This window comes from Tachysurus vachellii, chromosome 2 (genome assembly GCF_030014155.1).
Source record: "Tachysurus vachellii isolate PV-2020 chromosome 2, HZAU_Pvac_v1, whole genome shotgun sequence".
Taxonomy (NCBI): Eukaryota; Metazoa; Chordata; class Actinopteri; order Siluriformes; family Bagridae; genus Tachysurus; species Tachysurus vachellii.
Window position 1 is genome coordinate 24,560,540 of NC_083461.1, and position 22,340 is coordinate 24,582,879.

General features: G+C 38.8%; 2 protein-coding genes across 4 annotated transcripts; one reads left to right on the plus strand and one right to left on the minus strand.

The window, feature by feature from the left end:
• Positions 1 to 327: 327 nt before the first annotated feature.
• On the plus strand, positions 328 to 7,671 carry asah2 (N-acylsphingosine amidohydrolase 2). The gene is made up of 21 exons (XM_060863971.1): positions 328 to 413; positions 603 to 764; positions 891 to 991; positions 1,662 to 1,805; positions 1,884 to 2,060; positions 2,173 to 2,300; positions 2,423 to 2,500; positions 2,606 to 2,726; positions 2,819 to 2,944; positions 3,074 to 3,160; positions 3,237 to 3,341; positions 3,485 to 3,566; positions 4,166 to 4,281; positions 4,357 to 4,451; positions 4,553 to 4,592; positions 5,142 to 5,240; positions 5,484 to 5,579; positions 6,058 to 6,210; positions 6,731 to 6,787; positions 6,881 to 6,969; positions 7,361 to 7,671. The coding sequence occupies exons 2-21, from the start codon at positions 632 to 634 to the stop codon at positions 7,557 to 7,559; spliced, it is 2,226 nt and encodes a 741-aa protein (XP_060719954.1). The 5' UTR covers positions 328 to 413; positions 603 to 631; the 3' UTR covers positions 7,560 to 7,671.
• Positions 7,672 to 7,713: 42 nt separating this feature from the next.
• a1cf (apobec1 complementation factor) lies at positions 7,714 to 21,886 on the minus strand. Of its 3 annotated transcripts, none has more exons than XM_060863973.1 (12): positions 21,727 to 21,886; positions 19,673 to 19,816; positions 16,381 to 16,515; positions 14,596 to 14,726; positions 14,267 to 14,505; positions 13,714 to 13,878; positions 12,912 to 13,009; positions 12,521 to 12,800; positions 11,880 to 12,073; positions 10,804 to 10,940; positions 10,578 to 10,711; positions 7,714 to 8,726 (listed from the first exon to the last, which is right to left on the minus strand). In XM_060863973.1, the coding sequence occupies exons 2-12, from the start codon at positions 19,769 to 19,771 to the stop codon at positions 8,575 to 8,577; spliced, it is 1,764 nt and encodes a 587-aa protein (XP_060719956.1). In that variant the 5' UTR covers positions 19,772 to 19,816; positions 21,727 to 21,886; the 3' UTR covers positions 7,714 to 8,574. The 3 variants fall into 3 exon arrangements, with proteins under 3 accessions (XP_060719956.1, XP_060719955.1, XP_060719957.1); XM_060863972.1 differs by having other exon boundaries at positions 11,880 to 12,097; XM_060863974.1 differs by having other exon boundaries at positions 8,587 to 8,726; positions 10,569 to 10,711; positions 11,880 to 12,097.
• Positions 21,887 to 22,340: the final 454 nt, after the last annotated feature.

Consider the following 22,340-nt stretch of genomic DNA (forward strand, 5'->3'; position numbering starts at 1 on the left):
TGGCAGCTTTGCAGTGCTGAGTCTTGATCCACCAAATTTCTGATTCTGATCAGAATCATTGAGGAACCACTAACCCAATGTATCAGACATGAACAAATATAGTGATCTCATCAGTAACATCTGCTATAAAAATAAAAAAAATATATATATAGTGCTTTCTATTGTTCTTTATTAACAAACTAATAATATACATACTGCATCTACTAATATCTTAGAATTGTAATCTTGGATGAACACAAGAATCATGATGGTATACACCCAAAAGGGATTGTATCTATGTATAGCTATAAAAGAGCGTGTTTCTAAGCTACCTTTGCCCCAGGAGCGCATAAGATCTTTGCTTTATCAGGGCAAGAGCCATTTGGATTTCACATCAGAGATATTGGTTTGTTTGCTGTACCTGCTCACTCACTGTAAGTCATTTACATCTGTACGATTACCTTAAGTTTTTTTTTTTTTTTTAGCATATATACAGATCTATCTACAGAATAAGATCTAGCCGAAGTGATTTTGTATATTATTTCAAGGATCTAAGCCGTGAGTTGTTTGCTACGTAGAGTTTTTTTTGGTGTAATTAGTCCTCAGTTGTGTTGTGTTTGCAGTGGGTTCCGTCTTTGTCCAGGGCATCGTCATGGCTCGTAAATCAGTATGCTGTAAATTCACCAGTTTGGAGGTTGTGCTCATAGTTCTGTTCTTGTTGATGACTATAATCACTGTGGGATTGATGACCATTTTAGGTCTTCACCTGAACTCCCAAGAGCATAGTGAGTCTTGTTCCTTGGTGGTGGTGGTGGTATTGTTATCTGAAGATACAACTAACATATATCCATTGTATATTAAAAATTCAATTGAGAAACTATGACAAACTATGACATAAATATCTTAAACAGAAATTGGTGAGCCCAATGCATCGGTAAAACCTGAAGAAAACCATTATCTGATTGGTGTGGGTCGAGCAGACTGTACTGGACCAATCGCAGACGTGCCTCTGGTGAGCTCTGACTTATATTTCAAATTTCCAATAATAATCAGTTTCCTTCCTATAATTGTGGTATCTCCCCTACTTGTGAGTTTTATCCAAGATTTTGGTGTTAAAGTGGAACAAATGTTTATAAGGCTGATTTGCAGTTTCTTATTTTCACACAAAAGAGCTTCAGCCCGTGTTATATACTGTACAGTATATAAAAAAACAATATAGTTCATATGACACACTGTTCATAACAATACTCATATCAATCCTAGCTGGTATTGCATAACTGACTAGAATTTATTACGTGTAATTAAGATTGAGTAGATATTGGTTTAAATGCGGAGGCTGTGATACATAAAGATGTGTGATGTGGGATATCACATAGTGTCTGTCCTGATAAATGACCAATTGGAATACTCGCATTTAAATATATTTGATTCGACACCTCTTATTTATAAATCACCTCATATATGTTCAGTAACATTTTTACGTTTTTATTTTCCCTCACTAACTTTTGTCAGGAGAACTGAAGCTAATCTTTGTCCATTGTACCATAAACTATTAATAAACTTAATGGACGGTGCATACTCCAGTATACTGTGGTGTTTAAATAAAAAAAAAAAAAAAGATGCTGTTCAAACTCACAGAATATGGATATGGCCTTTTTGTTTTTGATTTTATTTTTTAAAAGATGGGCTATGCTAACCCTGACCAGACTGCAGGAGGAATCCACACTCGCTTGTTCAGCAGGGCCTTCATTGTGGATGATGGCAGAAAGAGAGTGGTGTTTGTGAGTGCTGACATAGGCATGGTCTCACAAAGACTGAGACTGGAGGTAACTCAAATCCACATAGGAAAATCTACAACGTTGACTTAACTCCAGCAGGTTCTCATGCTGATGGGGCTCTTGTAGGTGCTCAAGGCGCTGGAGGAGAAATATGGAACTCTTTACAGGCAGGACAATGTAGTTCTGAGTGGCACACACACACACTCTGGTCCAGCAGGGTATTTCCAGTACACACTCTTTATGATCACCAGTAAAGGCTACATCAAGTCATCTATCCAAGCTCTTGTGAATGGAATTGTTAAGGTTTGGTGTTTCATCAAAAACATTAAGAATTTGCCACATTTTCACCATGAAGAGTAATATGCACCCATCTAATGTCTAATGTTTATACAATGTCCATGATCTGCTTCGACAGAGCATCGAGGAGGCACATAAATACATGAGGCCTGGCAGGATCTTTTTGAACAAAGGCAATGTTTTGGACAGTAACCTTAACAGGAGTCCACACTCATACATGAACAACCCTGAGGAGGAAAGAAAAAGGTATGAATGTTGTATAAGAAGAATAAAACACTTCAGGACACTTTTTTTATACAAAAAGAATGAATGACAGGGTGATATGAGTGAGATATATGGGTAGTAATCAGTTAAGATTTGATCTACAGCTATAAAACCAATACAGATGACCAGATTGTAAGCCTGAAGTTCACAGATTTGGATGGAGATGGACTGGGAATATTCAGGTATGCAGGCTTTAAAGTAGTATTTCATACAAACCGACATACAACTGAAACCCAAATTTAGGTTTTGTATTTAAATGTGAACACCTTCCATGGGATTTCTCTCAGCTGGTTCGCCGTTCATCCCGTCAGTATGAATTATACCAATCGCATGGTGAGCTCAGACAACCTTGGCTATGCCTCTTATCTGTTTGAGCAAGAAAAGAACATTGGCTCGTTGCCTGGTAAGGTGAGATAATTAATTTTCTTATATAGAATATATATATACTATCAAACAAATGGGAAAGCATTTCCAGAGTGCCTTGTGTCATTTCTATTTAGGGCCCATTTGTTGCAGCGTTTCCCACCAGTAACAGTGGAGACGTGTCTCCCAACACTCGTGGACCACACTGTATGAATACTGGGGAGACGTGTGATTATCTTAACAGCTCCTGTCCTATTGGTGGGGTGAGTTTCCTTATGTATAAGGAAATCAGGATAACCTCTAGATTTGCCATCTCTAGCTTCTATTGTTTAGTTAGTCTTGGTGGTCAATACTTTCTTCAGTCTCAACTCTTATCCCGGTTGTATTCACAGACTAAAATGTGTGCTGCTTTTGGACCAGGTAATGACATGTTTGAAAGCACCAGGATTATTGGAGAAAGTATTTACTCAAAAGCTAAGGTATTCAGAATGCATTGGTAGTTTTTGATATTGTGCACGCTTATCTCCTGTGCTAACATGGTGTACTGATATGCAGGAACTTTACGGCAGTGCTCAGAAGGAGGTACATGGCAGTGTCCATACTGCACATCAGTGGGTCAACATGACAGATGTAACTGTACAGATTGACTCCACCCACAGTGTGAGTAACCTTTGAGCACCTTGATTTTAACCCTGGTTAAATCGCAATGGCCGTACATTCACTCTTAAGGGTTTTTGTAAAAATTTTTTTACATATTTTATCTTATCTTTATTTTATAAATTATTGATCTATACTACTACCAGGCCAAGACATGTAAGCCTGCACTTGGCCACAGCTTTGCTGCAGGAACAATAGATGGAGGAGGAGACCTTAACTTCACACAAGGTACATCAATTTCCATTTTAGTAACCAGTTCATGCACTCAAGACCTAGATCCAGACCAAAACCAGTGACCATATAAGTTTCCTCAATTCTGAGACCTAGACTAGATGAGTCCCCACAAGACTGACACCCAGACCATAACCCTCAAGGGTGAGACCCAGATGAATGCCCAAAAGACTGAGACCCAGACCATAACCCTCAAGGGTGAGACCCAGATGAATGCCCACAAGACTGAGACCCAGACCAGCACCATCAAGACTTAGACCCTGACCATAATCCTCAAGGGTGAGACCCAGACAAATGCCCACAATGCCGTCCTCTGTAGACTGTGTCCCAGACCTAGGCCAGTTCCCGCAAGTTTGAGATTAATACACAGATGAGACCTCTCAGGGTTGAGATCCAGACCAGGTTTACTAGGTTTTATTCGCTGCCGTATTCAAAGGCTTTTATTCCTCCATATGTAGTAAGAGAACTTGGCTTAAGCTGTGCGATTAAAAGAATGAAGTTTACTGCAGGATTACTTTTTTACTTGTTTTTATTTTGCTTAAATTATTTCCACAAGAATAATAATCTAATTTTGCATTTGATATCCACTTGTACAGGGGCAATTGAAGGAGATCCATTCTGGGATGGTATTAGAGACACCCTCTTGGGTAAACCTTCCCAAGAAATTCAGGACTGCCAAAACCCCAAACCCATTCTCTTTAGCACTGGAGAAGTAAGATCATGTTCTAACATAATAATGTCTAGACCACTTTCCATACATCTTTCACCTAGATAGTCTTGTTTCCAGATGAACTGGCCACTCCCATGGCATCCAGAAATAGTAGACGTACAGATCATCACTATTGGACCAGTGGCCATAGTGGCAGTCCCAGGAGAAGTGAGGTAAATAAAGCCGCACTGACATTAGATTTACATTAAACTACCAAGTGCATGCAAAGTGTAGTTTGACATGATGCCTTCTTTGTATTTTCTGTATATGCTAGCACTATGTCAGGAAGAAGGGTCAGACAGGCGGTCAAACAGGTGAGAACACACAGACATGATGTGACCTGATGTGACATACAGTTAAGTATGGTCATACAGGCCATACTCAGAATTTGTTCTCTGCATTTAACCCATCCAAAGTGCACACACACAGCAGTGAACACACACACACCATGAACACACACCCGGAGCAGTGGGCAGCCATTTATGCTGCAGCACCCGGGAAGCAGTAGGGGGGGGTTGGGTAAACGGGTGTTCGGTGCCTTGCTCAAGGGCACCTCAGTCGTGGTACTGCCAGCCCGAGACGCGAACAAACAACCTTAGGGTTAGGAGTCAAACTCTCTAACCATTAGGCCACGACTTCCCCTGAGCGGTTTTAAAAAGGTTTGACTGCAATGTTAGAGAAGTAACATTCCTGCAATATTCGTTAAACATTTGTGATAATGAATAACCTCATTGTGTTGTCTGGGTGTTTGCCATCTAACGTCATATACTCTCTCCGGTCTCCAGACTCTAAATAACTGTGTGAAGACTTAGAAAGTGGTTACAGTTACAGGGATAATAATGTTTTATATACATCTGTTTTAGGAACTGGAGACGAATGATGCTTTTACCAACACTGAAGTGATCATTACTGGCCTCTGTAACATCTACACACACTACATTACTACCTATGAAGAGTACCAGGTATCAACATTCATTTATATTTGTGCTTACTCACAAGGTATTGTGTCATCATCATCGCAACAAATGGTTCCATAAGAGCTTTCAATCAATTTCAATTGTTCAGTTTTGACACTTGCATTAATTTGTATAAATCCTCTAAAATGACACCATGCTGTTGTATAGTAATGAAGTATTCTTATGTAAAGCTCTTTCAACTATTTTTGTGTATTATTTATTGGACACTGAGGTAATGCTCATTTCTAGGTGCAGCGGTACGAAGGAGCTTCCACCATCTACGGACCTCACACTCTCTCAGCCTACATACAACACTTTAGAGGCCTTGCCAAAGCCATTGCAGAGGCAAGCACACTCTTACTATCACTATTTAAAACCTCTGTAGTGTTGGTGTAGTGTTGCCACATCCGAGTCACCTTGCAGGGTTCAGACTGTTTGTCTGGTGTTTCACATGTTCTTCCTGTCTATGTGTGGGGTTCCTTAGTGTTCTCCGTTTCCTCTCACACTCCAAGAACATCCTGGTAGGTGGATTGACTACTCTGAATTGCCCCATGGTGTGTAAATACTGTATGTGTGTGTGTGTGTGTGTGTGTGTGTGTGTGTGTGTGTGTGTGTGTGTGTGTGTGTGTGTGCATAGTGCCCTGCTATAGCTTGCTGTCCCATCTAGGTTTTATTCCTACCTCACGATCAGTGATCCAGGAATAGACTCCAGATCAACTGACACGCCGATCCAGGAAAAGGCGATTATAAAGGATGAATTCTGACTGTAGATTTTGATTTGTGATTTCAACTCCATTGGATGAAATGCTTTTCTGTATAACAGGGTAAGACTGGAGAATTACCGAAAGGTCCCGAGCCTCCATTCTTCAAAGAAAGTCAGCTGATCTCACTGATACCAGCTGTGCCTGCAGATAAAACACCAACAAACACTACCTTCGGTGAGGTCCTGGAGCAGGTCAATCCTCTTTATAAAGTGGTGAGTTTATAAAAACAGATTCTGCTTAATCTAACTATAGAGATAGATTCTTTACAGTTCTCAATGTTCTCACACACAGCGACTGGAGACTATGGACTTCCAGTGAGAGCTTCACATGCACACCTGTTGGTGTTGACTTGGTGCAGTAACTACCAATGGGAGTGAAGACAGTAAAGCTTATGTGATCCATGGGGCGAAAAAAAACTTTACAAATGGTTCTCTCTTGCTAAAAATGGTTCTTTAGGCTATGCAATGTTCTTAAAGCTCTAGGAAAAATGGGGTTCTTTTAAGAAGCTTTTACTAAAAGGGTCTTTGGGGGAACCAAAAATGTTTCCGCTGATGTGCATCCTGGCACCTTTATTTTTAAGGCTGTACCCACTATTGGTATTATTACTATGCCTAATTCACAGTACAGCCACTGGCTACTTGCTGAGACAAAAATCACTGTATGTGTAAACATTAAACTTCAAATGGTTCTGACTAAGCTTTTTTTTGCTGGACTAACGTTATGTTTGTGCAGGGAGAAGTCGCATATGTCACTTTTGTTGCTGGAAACCCCAGAAACTCCGGAGACATGGTGGGGCAATAGAAAGTTAATGCTACACTTCTTATAAATGACTAACCTACAACCTGCAATCCAGGTCCTAATCCGTGATCCTTTTGATTGCAGAGAGACAAGACCTTCGTCACAGTGGAGAGGTTTCTGACGAGTAGCAGCACATGGGAGGTTGTTCATACAGATGCATCATGGGAGACACGGTAGGGGAGATTTAATGTGTATATTAATCAGCTACTGTATAATGTATTGTTTTTCAGTTTTTATTCAAAGCAAAACCTTGGCTACTTATGAGATCAATTCCCCAAGGTTGTACTGAGACTAAGTTATCTTACACAGTGGACTCACTCGCTGATAAGGCAGAAGCTGAGTCAGGGCCATGCTGTTAGATATCACTGCACCAATAAGAAACACAGGGCCTCTGAGAGTTTAAGTATATGCTATCTAAGCCTGGTTATAGTGATGACATTGGTTCTCTGAACAGTTCAGACAGGTTTAAAAGTTAAGAGTGATGACAGAGAGATTAGATCATGAGTAAGGTGTGTGTGTGTGTGTGTGTGTGTGTGTGTGTGTTTGTGTGTGTGTGTGTTACAGATTTCACTGGATTAAAGGGACGGGTGGTCAGAGCAACGCCACAGTGGAGTGGCATATCCCTCTCTCAGCCATGACCGGCACCTACAGGATTCGTCACTTTGGACACTCCAAAAAGTTCGGTTTTCCCAGTCCTGTGATCACTCCATATGAAGGCACTTCAGATACGTTCAGGGTCACCAAAACACTCTATTCCTTTTAAATGTTTAACCAATAAGTTAAATGTAATGTAATGATGACTGTTTATGTGTGTAAAGTGTGTGTCTATGTGTTTGGACTGTATGAAATAAATGCTTTGCAGTTATTCAAAAAAATCTGGAAAAATGTTGCTTTTGTTTCAAAAACAACGCATAAAATGCCAAAGAATTGAACAGAATTTATTGATAGCCAGTTGACACATCGAGAATTATCCCATCTCTCCCTCTCATTCGCAGCATAATGATGTATTGAATTAGGAAATCCTCCCTGTCACACTCAAAGTGTCACACTCAAAGTGTCACACCCTGACATTGAACTCCTAGCTCTTACGGCAGTCATTGAGTCAGATGATTTGCAATATCCTAACACGTCTTACAAATAGCGCTGGAATCCATGTATAAAAATAAGTTCTAAGTGCTTAACACACTTTAATACTGTCACTGTTTACACATCTGACAAAATGTCACACTCTTCATTCGACAAAACGATGAGGTGGGATATTCAAAGGGTTTTAGTAGGTAGCAAGCTTGGAAATAATATAGCACAGAGAAAAATATTATAAAGCTAAAAAAACTTACTTAAAAATAGAAAAAAAGAACATGAATAGTTTTTTTTTGCTATATTAAAAATTCCTGATATATTTTTTATTAAAGTAAATACTGAAACACTTGCACAACAACTCAAGGCTGTACGGCTGTATGACATCTGTGTGTTATGTGGTATTACAGTATTATAGTCCTATCTGTACATTTAATGGTAGTTTTAATAACTGTAAAAGACCTCAATTTAAATCCTGATCTCATAGCCAGGATTATTTTCCAGCCTTTTCTCTTTTAACAGTACTGATGCTATCTAATGACTTATTTTTCTGTAACCAGACAAAAACTGTTTGATATAATAAAAGGCAAACTGGATAAAGGTGGCATTCAAGAGACATTAGCTTTTGAGACAAATTTTATACAGAATGGATGTTCCTGATGTCGAATGGCCACATCAGACACCGGGCTGCTTCTGAGTTTTTAGAATACACCGTAAGCATCTCCTCGGGTGGTGACGGCGAACGCTGGGTAAGCCTCGTAGGTGGTGTAAGCTGCTATGTCCTGCCCCAGAGACAGAGTTTGTTTAAGCTGAGAAGCAGCAACGGTGCCGGTGGTGTTGGCGATCGCATAACCTGGAAATAGATGTGGTGAGAAATAAGAAATGTAAGTATTTAGAAGAAAAAACATAGAAGCCTTTATTATCACCACATATACATTACAGCACAGTGGAATTCTTTTCTTCACATACTCCAACTGAGGAGGTTGGGGTCAGAGTGCAAGGGCAGCTATGATACAGTGCCCCTGGAGCAGGGAGGGTTGAGGGCCTTGCTCAAGGGCCCAGCAGTGGCAGCTTGGCTGTGCTGGGGCTTGGACCCCGATCCTCTGATCAACAACCCAGAGCCTTAACCAGTTGAGCCACCACTGCGTCTAATCAGCTCCGTAGTTCAGGTTAGTCGGCCATTTTAAGTGCTGTGTCTCTCTCAAACACAAAATCCTTCCAGTGCACAAGAACATTAGATCCTAAAAAATTCCCACAATGCATAACAACAAAACAGGAAGCATCATCGATGCTCACTTTGTTCCCTTACTGGAAATGACGTCTCATCCGACTTCAATGGATAACTTCAATGTAGACTTCCGACCTACAAACGTAAGTAACGGTACCGTTGTTGTTGCTCTCAAATCATTAATCACGTTAGCTATTTTTATCTTTATTTGACAGTTTATTTGAGGATAATTGCTTTTAAGAGTTTAATGATTTTTTAAGTCCTTTAGCTAGCCTACGTAATCCTTTGTGAAGTACAATGACAGAACAATACACTGATTCAAAGACTGTTGTAATTATTTTGTAAGGTCAGGTTATGGACAAAACACTAACCCTCTTAGTTGAAGTTAAGCTGTAAGTTTAGACTGGTATTATGTTGCTTATGAACAATATAGTATGCTAATCACGCTTCTTGTTATAGGTTTTTAAAGAAAGATCAGTTCATCTTTGTCTAGTAGTGAGGACTGTCAACTAGTATTTGCTAGCAAACAAACTGCTCAAAATAGTTTGTATTAAGATATCATGAATTTTTCTTTGGATGCAGAACACTGGATTTTTTTAGTTTGTTATTAGTTTATAATTTTAGTTGGCCAAAGTCAAACCCAAATGTCTTATAGTAACCTCCTACCACTTTTCTAGGAAGGCTTTCCGCTAGATGTTGGATTGTGTCCGTGTGAATTTGTGTTCATTTAGCCTCAGGAGCATTAGTGAGAACAGACTCTGTGAGTGAGGAGGTGTGGAGTTCATCTCAAAAGTGTTCAGTTTGTTGAGATTAACACACCAGGTCTTCTTCAAGGTGTACACTAACCCTACAGCACACAAAGACCTTCTAGGTGTGGAGTTCATCTCAAAAGTGTTCAGTTTGTTGAGATTAACACACCAGGATTTCTTCAAGGTGTACACTAACCCTACAGCACACAAAGACCTTCTAGGTGTGGAGTTCATCTCAAAAGTGTTCAGTTTGTTGAGATTAACACACCAGGTCTTCTTCAAGGTGTACACTAACCCTACAGCACACAAAGACCTTCTAGGTGTGGAGTTCATCCCAAAAGTGTTCAGTTTGTTGAGATTAACACACCAGGTCTTCTTCAAGGTGTACACTAACCCTACAGCACACAAAGACGTTCTAGGTGTGGAGTTCATCTCATAAGTGTTCAGTTTGTTGAGATTAACACACCAGGTCTTCTTCAAGGTGTACACTAACCCTACAGCACACAAAGACCTTCTAGGTGTGGAGTTCATCTCAAAAGTGTTCAGTTTGTTGAGATTAACACACCAGGTCTTCTTCAAGGTGTACACTAACCCTACAGCACACAAAGACCAAAGTCAATTCAAGAAGAACTTCTCAGGTCACTTAAACCTAAGCTCCAGAAGTGGCTTTGACCCATTAATGTATCTTCAATAAAATTATAAAAAGTATATTACAGACCTTACATACCTGGGAATGCCACAGCGGCAGCAGAAGTGTCAGCGCCCTCTGTGTGTAGCCCAAGGGTCTGCAGTGTATGCTCGGCGGCATGGATTTTGGCTTCATCCACTGATGCGCACAGTTTAGTTGGGGTGAACGGATGTCTATTAATAAAGAATGGGAAGGATTAACGGTTAGGTGTGAGGGATGTTTGTGAAATTATTTGTCAATCCATTTCAATGAGCTGTGAGCTTACATGTTAGGGTACTGAGTGGCCAGAGCAGGGATGGTGACTTTATAAAGGAACAGTTGCCTCTGATCAGGTCCAATGGCAGAGTGAAGTTGGTACACTGGATGTCCCCAGTTATTCTTCTGACAAATATCCTCCAAAATCTGTAAAATGAGGGGCAGTATTTATAAAATAGCACCAGCAGCAGATTATAAAGAGACAGGATTCAGTCTGAGCGGTGTGAAATGTCAAACAACTTAACCCAGGATTTTGTTTACACAGAGTTCACAATCACCCAGGGAAATATTACAAGCATTACACTATTTGGTGAACTATCAACTATCATACAGTATAGTGAACAGTTTGCATGTTTTTTTATGTAACTCTGGATTTCATCCATCCATCATCCATCCATCCATCCATCCTCTACACCGCTCATCCGACTGGGTGTAAATGACCTCTTATTATTGTCTAATTTTATTTCATTACCTGTCATTTATTTAATATTATTATTTTAGTATTTGCTTTAATATGTGTAATATGTTATTAACTTTATTGTGAAGTTCATGCCTTTATTTTAAAGGATACTTGTGCTAGCGTGTGAAAAAAGGGACCCTTTTCTAACTTTTGTTTGTTCAGTGCCTGACTGAAAGGGGCACATGGTTGGTGTGAGTTTCATTTGGTTCCAGAGTTTATTGGTGAAATGTCTTTACAGCTCATTTTGATGCTATAAATTGCTAAATTGACGTTTGTCTATACAGAGTGCTATCTATAGGTCTTGTTTATAAGCAACAACTTTGAATAGCTGTGAACTATCAGTTTAACTGATGTTGGGACTGTTATTACTAGGAACCTGGTGCCTTTGCCCAAGATTCTCGGGGCACATGGTATTGTACATCCTGTACAGTCTCTCTCACACACACACACTCACACACACACACACTCACACACCCATTCATACATTACGCACAACTTTAGAAATTCCAATCAGCCTAAAACACATGTCTGTGGACTAGGGGAGGAAACTGGTGTACCTGGAGGAAACCCTTGTGGCATGGGGAGAACACGCAACTAGGTGTCATTTTGCATTTTAGTCTGGTTACCTGTGGAGCATGTTTGATTCCCTGTGGCTTCAGGGTGACGGGGTTCATGGGCGTGAGCTCCATGCCGGGAAGCAGGTCGTAGAGTTTGTCATCATGGTGTTTGTCAGACTTTAGCTGATATGTGGGGCAGCCACGGCCCACGCCTGCATAGGCGAGGTAGCCTCGACCGCCCAACCCGCGCACACCTGCCGCCCCTACAGGCATATTCATGTAAATTTCTAGGAATGCAAGAAGGCATTGAATCGAATCAAATCACCAGAAATCACCTGAGCTTCGATCAAGATTCAGAAAGCTCCAAGCCAGCACAGTACAGGCTCTGGTACGCCGTCTAAGTAGCTCTGATTTGTGATGTCATTTTATTTGCAGATTGATGCTGATGTCCCATTTTCTAGTAATCACATGACTGTATTATGCAGGCATGAAGAACAAATTTAAAAAAAAAAAAGTGCTGCACCAAATGCAACACGGGTCATCTGACGAGAAAACGTCACACGGTACAATGAAACATTCTCTTATTTTTCATATTTGTCTTCATACTTGTCTATTGGACTATTATTATTAACATTCTATAGTTAGTGTATAATATATCTATTATACACAATTTGAACACTGATTTGTGAGAACTTGTGGAAGGCACTCACCTCTGACAGAGGGCGGACGCACCAGACCTCGAGTGCTGACATGGCCCTTAGCGGCAGGGAAGCGGAACTGTCCAGGGAGAGCTGCGTAAGCATGAGGTGCATAAAACACTGGAGCACCCAGGTACGCTGCTGAGGGGTCATACACCTGACCCAGCGTGTAGGTGTACTCGCCTTGCAGCAGAGCCGCCCCTCGGCCCCCTGTGCCTCGAGTGTAACGCACATAACTGTCTTTATCCACTGGCTTGGCCAGCGTCACTTCTATAGGAGAGCCGTCAATCACCTGAAGGAGTGATTAAAGAGTTTATTACCCACTGTGTCATTTGATCAAAATGTGTTACATTAAACCTGAATGAAGTGTACATGATGCAGCAATGCCACGAATTTCCATCACCTTTCCGTTCAACACGTTCATAGCTGCAATTGCATCGTCTCTCTGAGAGAAGTGAACAAACGCGTAGTCCCTGATCTTCTTTACCCTCTCCACTGCACCTGTAAGGATGTCACGTATATCCTTAAATCACATGAAGACCTCTTTAGGATTTCAATCAAAAATCCAAACTGAAGAGATGAAATATAAGATTTTATAAGAATATTTAATTTCTTATTTTTGCAATTTAATGTCAGATAGAAGGACTCTCTGAAAGGGGGACTGGTTGTCATTCACTCACTCACTCACTCATTTTCTACCGCTTATCTGAACTACCTCGGGTCACGGGGAGCCTGTGCCTATCTCAGGCGTCATCGGGCATCAAGGCAGGATACACCCTGGACGGAGTGCCAACCCATTGCAGGGAAGGTTGTCATTCATTCATTTGTTTATTCATTCATCTACAGTAACCACTTTTTCCAGGTCATGGTAACTGTGGATCTTGATTCTATCCTGGGAACACTGGACAGGAGTTGGGAATACACCATGGATGGGATACGAGTCCAGAGAAAGCCACCAAACACAAACCCATTTACACAATCATTCACACAAAGGGACGAGTTAGAGAAGCTTGATTATATCACAGGCATGTTTTTGAGGGACGGGAAGAAACCAGAAATCCTGGAGAAATCTCACAGACGGGGAAGAACATGCACAGAAACTCCAAGTTCAGGATTGAATCAGCAATCTTGAATATGAATGGATTCCTATTACACTGCTATGTAAATACCTTTAACTATTGTTTCTTTAATTTCTTCAAAATTACCAGGTTTGATGGCATTGAATTCCTTCTCAATGGTCTCTTCTGTTGTGGCCAGCATCAGGTTCCTGATGTAAAGGATCTTCACAGTGGACATCGTGTCCTCATCCACTTCCACTTCTGGCTCTGCCCAATCCACAGCAATGGCATGACCCCACAGCTGGATACGGCCTGTAGACACAACCACTACTTTATAAACCTTGAAACTGTACACCATTAAAAAATATGAAAAATATAAAAAGTCTTCCACTTCAAGCAAAACCTGAACTTTGCAAACTATGTAAAAAACCTTCAAGGAATTCTTTATTCTACGAACTATGATCACTTTTACTCTCCCAGGGTGTTTTCAACCCTTTTTTACCAGGAGAAACAAATTATTTTATGATTTCTGAAGTCTGATATCAGTGTAATATGTTTTCCACACACAGAATTTTACTGCATGAACATAACGCCTTAGAGCGCAGAAATGGGTTGGATATCACAATTTGTTTTAAAGATATAAACATCTGTGTGAAAAGATTTGTATGTGTGACATGAATTGTGAAAAATGTCTAAATACCAGGCAGCAGTTTCCTCCTGGCCATGGCTGCAGCACGGTGGCTCTCGTATTCCACGAAGGCAAAGCCTCTATTCTTGCTCTTGTCAGCTGCACTGGGGTAAACGATCACCTCCACCACACCATCCGTCACCTTCTTCATCTCAGCCAGGATCTCCTCTTTCTTCTTGGTTTTTGGGATGCCTCCCACAAACAGCCGGCAGTTATCCACACTTGCACACACGCCCAGCAGACGACCGTTCCTAAAGCAAAGTCAGGAAATGACTCTCGGTTCGACGAGTCGCAATGCAATCTCTAAACCAATCAGATTCTATTTCAAAATATTGTCCTACCTAATTTCATAATTGTTGAGATACTTCATGGCATTCTTGGCTTCTTGTTTAGCACTGAAGGTGACGAAAGCATAACCTCGGTTGTTCCCATTGAAATCCATCATCATCCGTACTTCATATATTTTGCCAAACTGTAAACAAACGGAGCAAGAATAAGGACGTCTCATACTGTAACAGTTCTCCATTTTAGGGTAATTCCAAGCTACAAGAGAGCAGAGGTGGGTAGTAACGAATTACATTTACTTCGTTACATTTACTTGAGTACATTTTTTGGGTAACTTGTACTTTTTGAGTATAATTAAAGATGCGTACTTTTACTCTTACTCAAGTAGATTTTTAGTGGAAAAACTTTACTTTTACTTCGCTACAATCGGCGGCGTTCCTCCGTTACTCAAATGGTAATAAATATGAGATTTAATAAATAATAATTATTTTATATGACAAGTCTCGCGAGACTTTGGAGAGGCTGCTTCGCGAGAGTATGCTGCGCATCTCCCGTTGAAGTTTAGCACGCCTTTAGTTGGAAGATGATGGCTGAAGCAGAGGAAGACGTTTGCGCTTTATCAAAGGCAGATCACCCGTGGCCTCAAATTAATTCTATATTTTCACTCCAAGATGTAAAAAATAATAGCTTTATAATGCGATGCATTCTGTGTGCACCAAAACAAACAGACATCGCAGCTTACAAGAATTCCAGCTCCAACCTAAAAAACACGTAGTGGTAAGTGACAAAATTATGCCTATTTGATGGTAATTTGGTAACTATGGGCACTTTGACCTTAACGTAATACTACATTTCACACATTGTCTGAATGTTTTCCCTCATATACGTTCTCGTGCAATCCTGTGAACCCTACAAACAACACGTTCATGAACAAACGTTCATTATAAGCGTCTGCATTTTCATATTCATGTTCCAGAAAATAAATTGAATTGCATGCTGTAAGATGTTTTGCATTTATACGCAAATCCTGACATCTCACTAAAGTTTTTTTGACTAAGTTTTTTTTTCCACTAAAGTGTAGAACATATACAAAATAAAAACAGGATTATATTTTGTTTTATCCCTACCTGAATACATGTACTTACTTATAAAATGTAACAAATGTAAGAATAAAGTCAATTAATCTTAAAAGAAAGAGCAGGTTAGCCCAGCACATCATTCATTTACATCATTAAACCATTAATCACACAGCTTCATATATATATATATATATATATATATATATATATATATATATATATATATATATATATATATATATATACACACACACACATATATATATACACGTATATATACAGTATATATGTGTGTGTGTGTGTGTGTGTGATATCTATCTATCTATCTATCTATCTATCTATCTATCTATCTATATATATATATATATATATATATATATATATATATATATATATATATATATATATATATACACTTCAACCTGTGTTTTATATTAGCAGAATAAAAGACTTTTATGGAGAGGTGTGTGAAAGCTCTCCAAGTAGTTTAAAAATCAGGGTTTTTGCTTCATATCAATCAGATGAGAAGTAACTAGTAACTAACTACTTGAGTAGTTTTTTCATCGGATACTTTTTTACTCTTACTCAAGTAACTATTAAGTTACTTTTACTCTTACTTGAGTAAATATTTCCATAAGTACTTGCACTTTTACTTGAGTACAGATTCTGGATACTCTACCCACCTCAGAAAGAGAGCATAATAATAGTTTATTTCACAGTGTAAATCCATGTAAATCTTTTCAAGACATTAAAATGCCTTACTTTTTCACAAAGAGGCACCAGCTCATCCTCAAAAAGGTCTCGAGGTAATTTGCCCACAAATATCTCGCTGCCTCTCTCTGGTGGTGGACCTTCCCAATCAGGTGGTGGACCTCCGTATCTCCTCTGGCCATTTTCCTATAGGACAGAACAAGAGTTGTGATAGACATCCATCCAAACCAAAGTGAAGGTCTGTTGTGTAGATCAGAAGATGGAGATCAACTCACTAGAATAGCGCTCTGAAAGAAACCATTTGTAATTGCAAGGATGGAGTGATGTATCAATCTGTGATAAATCAATCTGTCAGACGATCTCATACAGAGCGACTTACATTTTTATTTAATTTAATTTGCAATTGAGGGTTAAGTGGACCTGGGATTCGAATTTATAACCTCCTGATTGGTCGACCAACACCTTAACCACCAAACTAGCTAATCAATATATATGTTTGAATATGAGATCATTTTATTCCATCCCAATAATCCAAGGCCAAAAACAGGAACTAATAAGAGTCTATACATGACTATAAATGGGGATGTGGTAGCCTAGTGTTTAAGGTGTTGAACTACTGATCAGATCCACCAAGCTTCCACTGCTGGGCTCCTGAGCAAGGCTCTAAATTGTTCAGTTGTATAAGATGAAATAAAAACATAAGTCGTTCTGGATAAAGTCATCTGCCAAATGTTGTAAATCTATCCAGTGGAGAAAGTACTGGTATTGATACTGGAGTTACTGGAGATACTGGTGTTTGCTCAGTAATACTTCTGAAGCTCATATTTAGATGCACTAATTTGACAGATATTGATGGCAGTGCTCATTTTTCAGCACAAGATGGTGCTACAACTTTAAATACTGTGCTCAAAGTTGCTCAACAATACAGATATCTATTAAAGGCCTTACAGCAGAAGACAGAAAAAGACGTTTCAACTTTTTAAAATAATGTTCTTTTTTTTTTTTTACGAAGTAAAAATATGGTGTGAAATGTACGGTGGCCGGGAAGTGCAAAACACATTAACAAATCCGAAAACACATTAACAAATCCGAAAACAAATTAACAAATCCCAAAACACATTAACAAATCCGAAAACAAATTAACAAATCCCAAAACACATTAACAAATTAGAAAACAAATTAACAAATCCCAAAACACATTAACAAATTAGAAAACAAATTAACAAATCCCAAAACACATTAACATATCAGAAAACAAATTAACAAATCCCAAAACACATTAACAAATCAGAAAACAAATTAACAAATCCCAAAACACATTAACAAATCCCAAAACAAATTAGCAAATCCCAAAACACATTAACAAATCCGAAAACACATTAACAAATCCCAAAACAAATTAACAAATCCGAAAACACATTAACAAGTCAGACAACCCGGAAGAAGTTGGTATAGTTTGTGAATGGAAACTTACCATCATCGGACGAGACACCTTTCATTCACCTGTATATCTTTAATGACAGTCGTCTTGTCCAATGATCGGTAAGTTTCCATTCACAAACTATACCTACCGCTTCCGGGTTGTCTAAATCGTGCATGAAACACATTAACAAATCAGAAAACACATTAACAAATCAGAAAACACAACGACATTTCAGACAACCCGGAAGCGGTTGGTATAGTTTGTGATTGGACAAGACACCTGTCACTCAAAGTATACATGAAGTTCAACAGTCTGCCGCAGGGAAAAGTTGGAATGGATGGATGGAATGGATTACTGTGGATTAATTCTGTTATTTTCTTGAACTGAGAACTTTATTTAAACGGAGAACTTTACACATTACACATAAGATTCCATACCTGTATATCTTGAGTGACAGGTGTCTTGTCCAATGATCGGTAAGTTTCCATTCAAAAACGATACACTACCGTTTCTGGGTTGTCTGACTTGTCGTTGTGTTTTCGGATTTGTTAATGTGTTTTCTGATTTGTTAATGTGTTTTCTGATTTGTTAATGTGTTTTGGGATTTGTTAATGTGTTTTCTGATTTGTTAATGTGTTTTGGGATTTGTTAATGTGTTTTTGGATTTGTTAATGTGTTTTCTGATTTGTTAATGTGTTTTGGGATTTGTTAATTTGTTTTGGGATTTGTTAATGTGTTTTTTGATTTGTTAATGTGTTTTCTGTTTTGTTAATTTGTTTTGGGATTTGGTAATTTGTTTTGGGATTTGGTAATTTGTTTTCGGATTTGTTAATGTGTTTTGGGATTTGTTAATTTGTTTTCTAATTTGTTGATGTGTTTTGGGATTTGTTAATTTGTTTTCGGATTTGTTAATGTGTTTTGGGATTTGTTAATTTGTTTTTGGATTTGTTAATGTATTTTCGGATTTGTTAATGTGTTTTGCACTTCCCGGCCATTTCCACTTGGAATCAGACCTGGCATGTTGTAATAAATTTACACAGATGTAAATATTCTCATGATATCATAGAGAACTGAATGAATTATGACTGAGTGCTTTAACATAACTAATGATCTTTTATATGCTGTAAATTTAATCCTTATATACATTTTGAAAAAAAAAAAAATAATTATGTCAATTAGAAATCCAGACAGATTAACTGTATATAAATGTTAAGCAATGCACAGTATTAAGTAAGAGACCAAATAAAAAAAAACGACAATTGTCTGAAAATTTTACTTTAGAAACAAAAAATTTGTATTGCGTTCTCAGTGGAATCGGGAAAAAACCATTAAATGTATTTCCTTATCTATAAATCTTACTATAAATAAAAGTGGATGTATGCAAAAGACAAATTGTGATTGGATTAATTTTTAATGAAATGTGTAACTGATAAACTAATTATTTTTATAAATTTATAAATTTTATAAACTTTTTGTAAATCTTATCTTTATTTTATTGCAGTTCTTTAATTCAGATGTGAATTAGGGGTATTTCATTTTTGTTATTTCATTTGATGCAGGGAAACCTGTGGATGGTCATTTAAAAAATATTAAAAAAATAAATAAATTAAAATAATAATAATAATAATAATAATAATAATTTTAAAAACTATTTCGAATAGGGAAATATGGGTTGGAAATTGAAATCTAAAATTCAATTGCATACTGTACAAGTAGAAAAGGTACAGTGCCACTATACCAAACCCATCTCTGTTTCTCTCTCTCTCTGTCTGTCTTTCTCACTCTGTCTCTCTCTCTCTCTCTCTCTCTCTCTCTCTCTCTCTCTCTCTCTCTCTCTCTCTCTCTCTCTTTCTTTCTCTGGACTTTGGCCTGAAGCAGGGCATGCTGGGTATTGTAGTCTGTTGTCATGGTGCCTCCTACCTGGTGTAATTGATATCCTGTGCGCTGGATGAGAGTGCGCAGTGCAGCCTCTTTCTGTGTGCCAGTCAGTCCATCCCCGCATTTTTGATTGGTTTCCATTGTGAGTGATTATCAGCAATAAATCAGCAAAATTAGGGGTGCTCACTGAAATTAAATCAAAGTTCAAACACACGTGAATGACAAGGCAAAGATACTGATTCATGCTCAGAAGCCATGCCAGCTCTTTATTGCACTTATTCCATAAATGACAATTCTTTAAGTTTAGTTTTAAGGAAATAAACATCAGGTCACTGCGCAAGAATCGTAGACATGCAGATGTACAATTAACGAAGAAACAAAGAGATAAATCAACCTTACAAAGAGTAAAAGCTACAGTTTGTGCCAAGCATCTGGTAGGATACGTAACTGTAGCTGTGTCACCTCGCACCTCGATATTTATGAACAGGAACATCTTGTGTATATTGCTTCTGTCTCTAATGACTAGTATTAGCATTATGAATGCAGATAGAGACATTTTTCTCAGCTCCGGGTCAAGGACCGCTGTGTAATTATTAACTGACGTGAACCAGCACAACTGTATTTGCTTAAACTGAAGGTATAACACTGTGCTCCTCTCCCAACCCCCAGAATTAGCATTAAAAAAATAAATCCCAGAAATATCTTTGTAATCGTTGCCATCGCTTCTTATTCAGCCAATCAGACCAAACCTTATTAACCCTAACTGCCTGTTGCATAACCAGCTTGATTGAATCACATGTGCTGAAGATGGACTACTCCAAATAATCAGTGAAGTGCTGTCTTTGTGTCTCTCTTTTCTATTTAAGCTTTACATGATCAAAGCGAGAACAGGAAGATGAGCCAAGACTTCCATTCATGTTCAATTCATTTTGCACTTGTGATATTGTCACACAGCTCTCGTCTTTCACTTCGCCGTGATACCGTGATAATTTCAAGCTTCAGCAGCCTCACTGAACCTCCTTCATGAGCGTTACTAACAGGACATCATCATTAATGCACACGTTGACGAGAACCTAAAGGCAGCACTAGGCCTTTCAAGCTCAAGATCATTCATGACTAACGGTGAAGAAAAAAAAACGTGGGCTGGCAATTAGCAACCGTAGCAATTGATTCATGCTGAAAAAACAACCCATTATGACTGTTGCAATGAATGTATTTTATTGACTGAAAAAAAAAACATGCAGGCAAACACCTTTGATAATAAAGTGTGTTTTGTGGCCAAGCATTAGACTGAACATTACAGAGATGGCCATAATACAGTAGGAGAAAAGTCCATTAGCAAAATCCGGGCTATCTGCGGTGCTCTCCACTCTAGCCTGGTTACTGTTTGCATAAACAAGATAACTAGACGACGGCACCTTATCTGGTTTAGATCAGAACTTGCTTTTTGGGGCTTTGTTGACCAAAGCTTAAATACACACAGAACTGAAGGCCACTTCGTCCTGTACGGCCAGAAAAGGAACACTTGCTCTGCTTAGCGTGTAATTTTATTGATATGAATTGTGCAACTCATTTATTTCTAGGTGAAAATTTAATTTTCAAGGAAGTCAATTCCAGGACTAATGCCATTATGTTCGAAACAAAACCATTCATTTCACATTGATCGTGTTGGGCGACTATCATTTTCCATTCCAATATCTATCAGCAAGAAGTGATTAGCAAGAAGTGAACGCACAACCAAGACATACAGACAAACACAACTCAAGGATCAACCACACACATCCACTATGACGAGCAACTCTACTCGCTTTTATCAGCTGAGCTAGGCAAATAAGCCACATATGGTGCGCTCGTCAGCGTTTAGCCATCATAAAGGAAGTATCGATTTCTTTTCTTACGTTCTACCTGTTATTGTGTCCATTTGTCACTATGGAGGCTTCATCTCAGTCTTATGTCCTACTTTTACAGTCAAAATGGAGCTTAGCATCAGTTCAACAGGTAACAAACAAAAACAACAGTCCTGAAAATTAGCCAGTCGGATATCATCAAGCTGCCTCATTGAGTCAGAGTCTGTGAGCTAGAAAGTAGGGACTTACCTGAGCAATTTTCAGAGATCACCACATGGAAGACTCAGACCTTCATTCTGGTGAACTGGGCAACATGTCACTGGGGTGATTCTGTAATCACATCATATCAAACTCCAAAGGTTCACTGTCCTGGAGCTACTTTACAAGCTGGGCGGGTTAAACGTTAACCAGCCCTATCTCCCTGCCTTTCTCTCTCTCTCTCTCTCTCGCTCTCTCTCTCTCTCTCTCTCTCTCTCTCTCTCTCTCTCTCTCTCTATCCACATACAACCCTTTGTCCAAGAACAGAAAGATCTTAGAGCCTCCAGCCTAGTGACCTTTTGAAGCCAAGGCCTTCTCTGAGATATCTCCAAACATGTTAGATTTTACCTGCTTGTTTATGTGGTTGTGTGTTTCTTTGGTGTTCTTGTGGTTGGTTACATGTACACTTTATTCTTGAATGTTAAATGTCCCAGAGTGAGTTTAGGGCAAAGATTGGCATAGAACACAATATTAGAAGGCCACAGTGCTATGAGTTTCACAACATAGATAATTTTTTGACTGAATGTGATTTTCCTGTCAGTGACGTCAGTCTAAATATTGACCAGGTAAACATGTTGCTAAACCGTCTGATCAGCTCCTATATT

Excerpts from the sequence above, each read along its gene's own strand:
- a1cf (XM_060863972.1), bottom strand. The coding sequence starts at position 19,771 with ATGGAAACCAATCAAAAATGCGGGGATGGACTGACTGGCACACAGAAA. Across the intron at positions 16,516-19,672 it reads CAGGATATCAATTACACCAG|GAAAATGGCCAGAGGAGATA; the intron begins GTAGGAGGCACC and ends TCTGTCCTATAG. Across the intron at positions 13,879-14,266 it reads CAGGAGGAAACTGCTGCCTG|GCCGTATCCAGCTGTGGGGT; the intron begins GTATTTAGACAT and ends TTGTGTCTACAG.
- asah2 (XM_060863971.1), top strand. The coding sequence starts at position 632 with ATGGCTCGTAAATCAGTATGCTGTAAATTCACCAGTTTGGAGGTTGTG. Across the intron at positions 2,945-3,073 it reads GCTCCTGTCCTATTGGTGGG|ACTAAAATGTGTGCTGCTTT; the intron begins GTGAGTTTCCTT and ends TTGTATTCACAG. Across the intron at positions 3,161-3,236 it reads GTATTTACTCAAAAGCTAAG|GAACTTTACGGCAGTGCTCA; the intron begins GTATTCAGAATG and ends ACTGATATGCAG.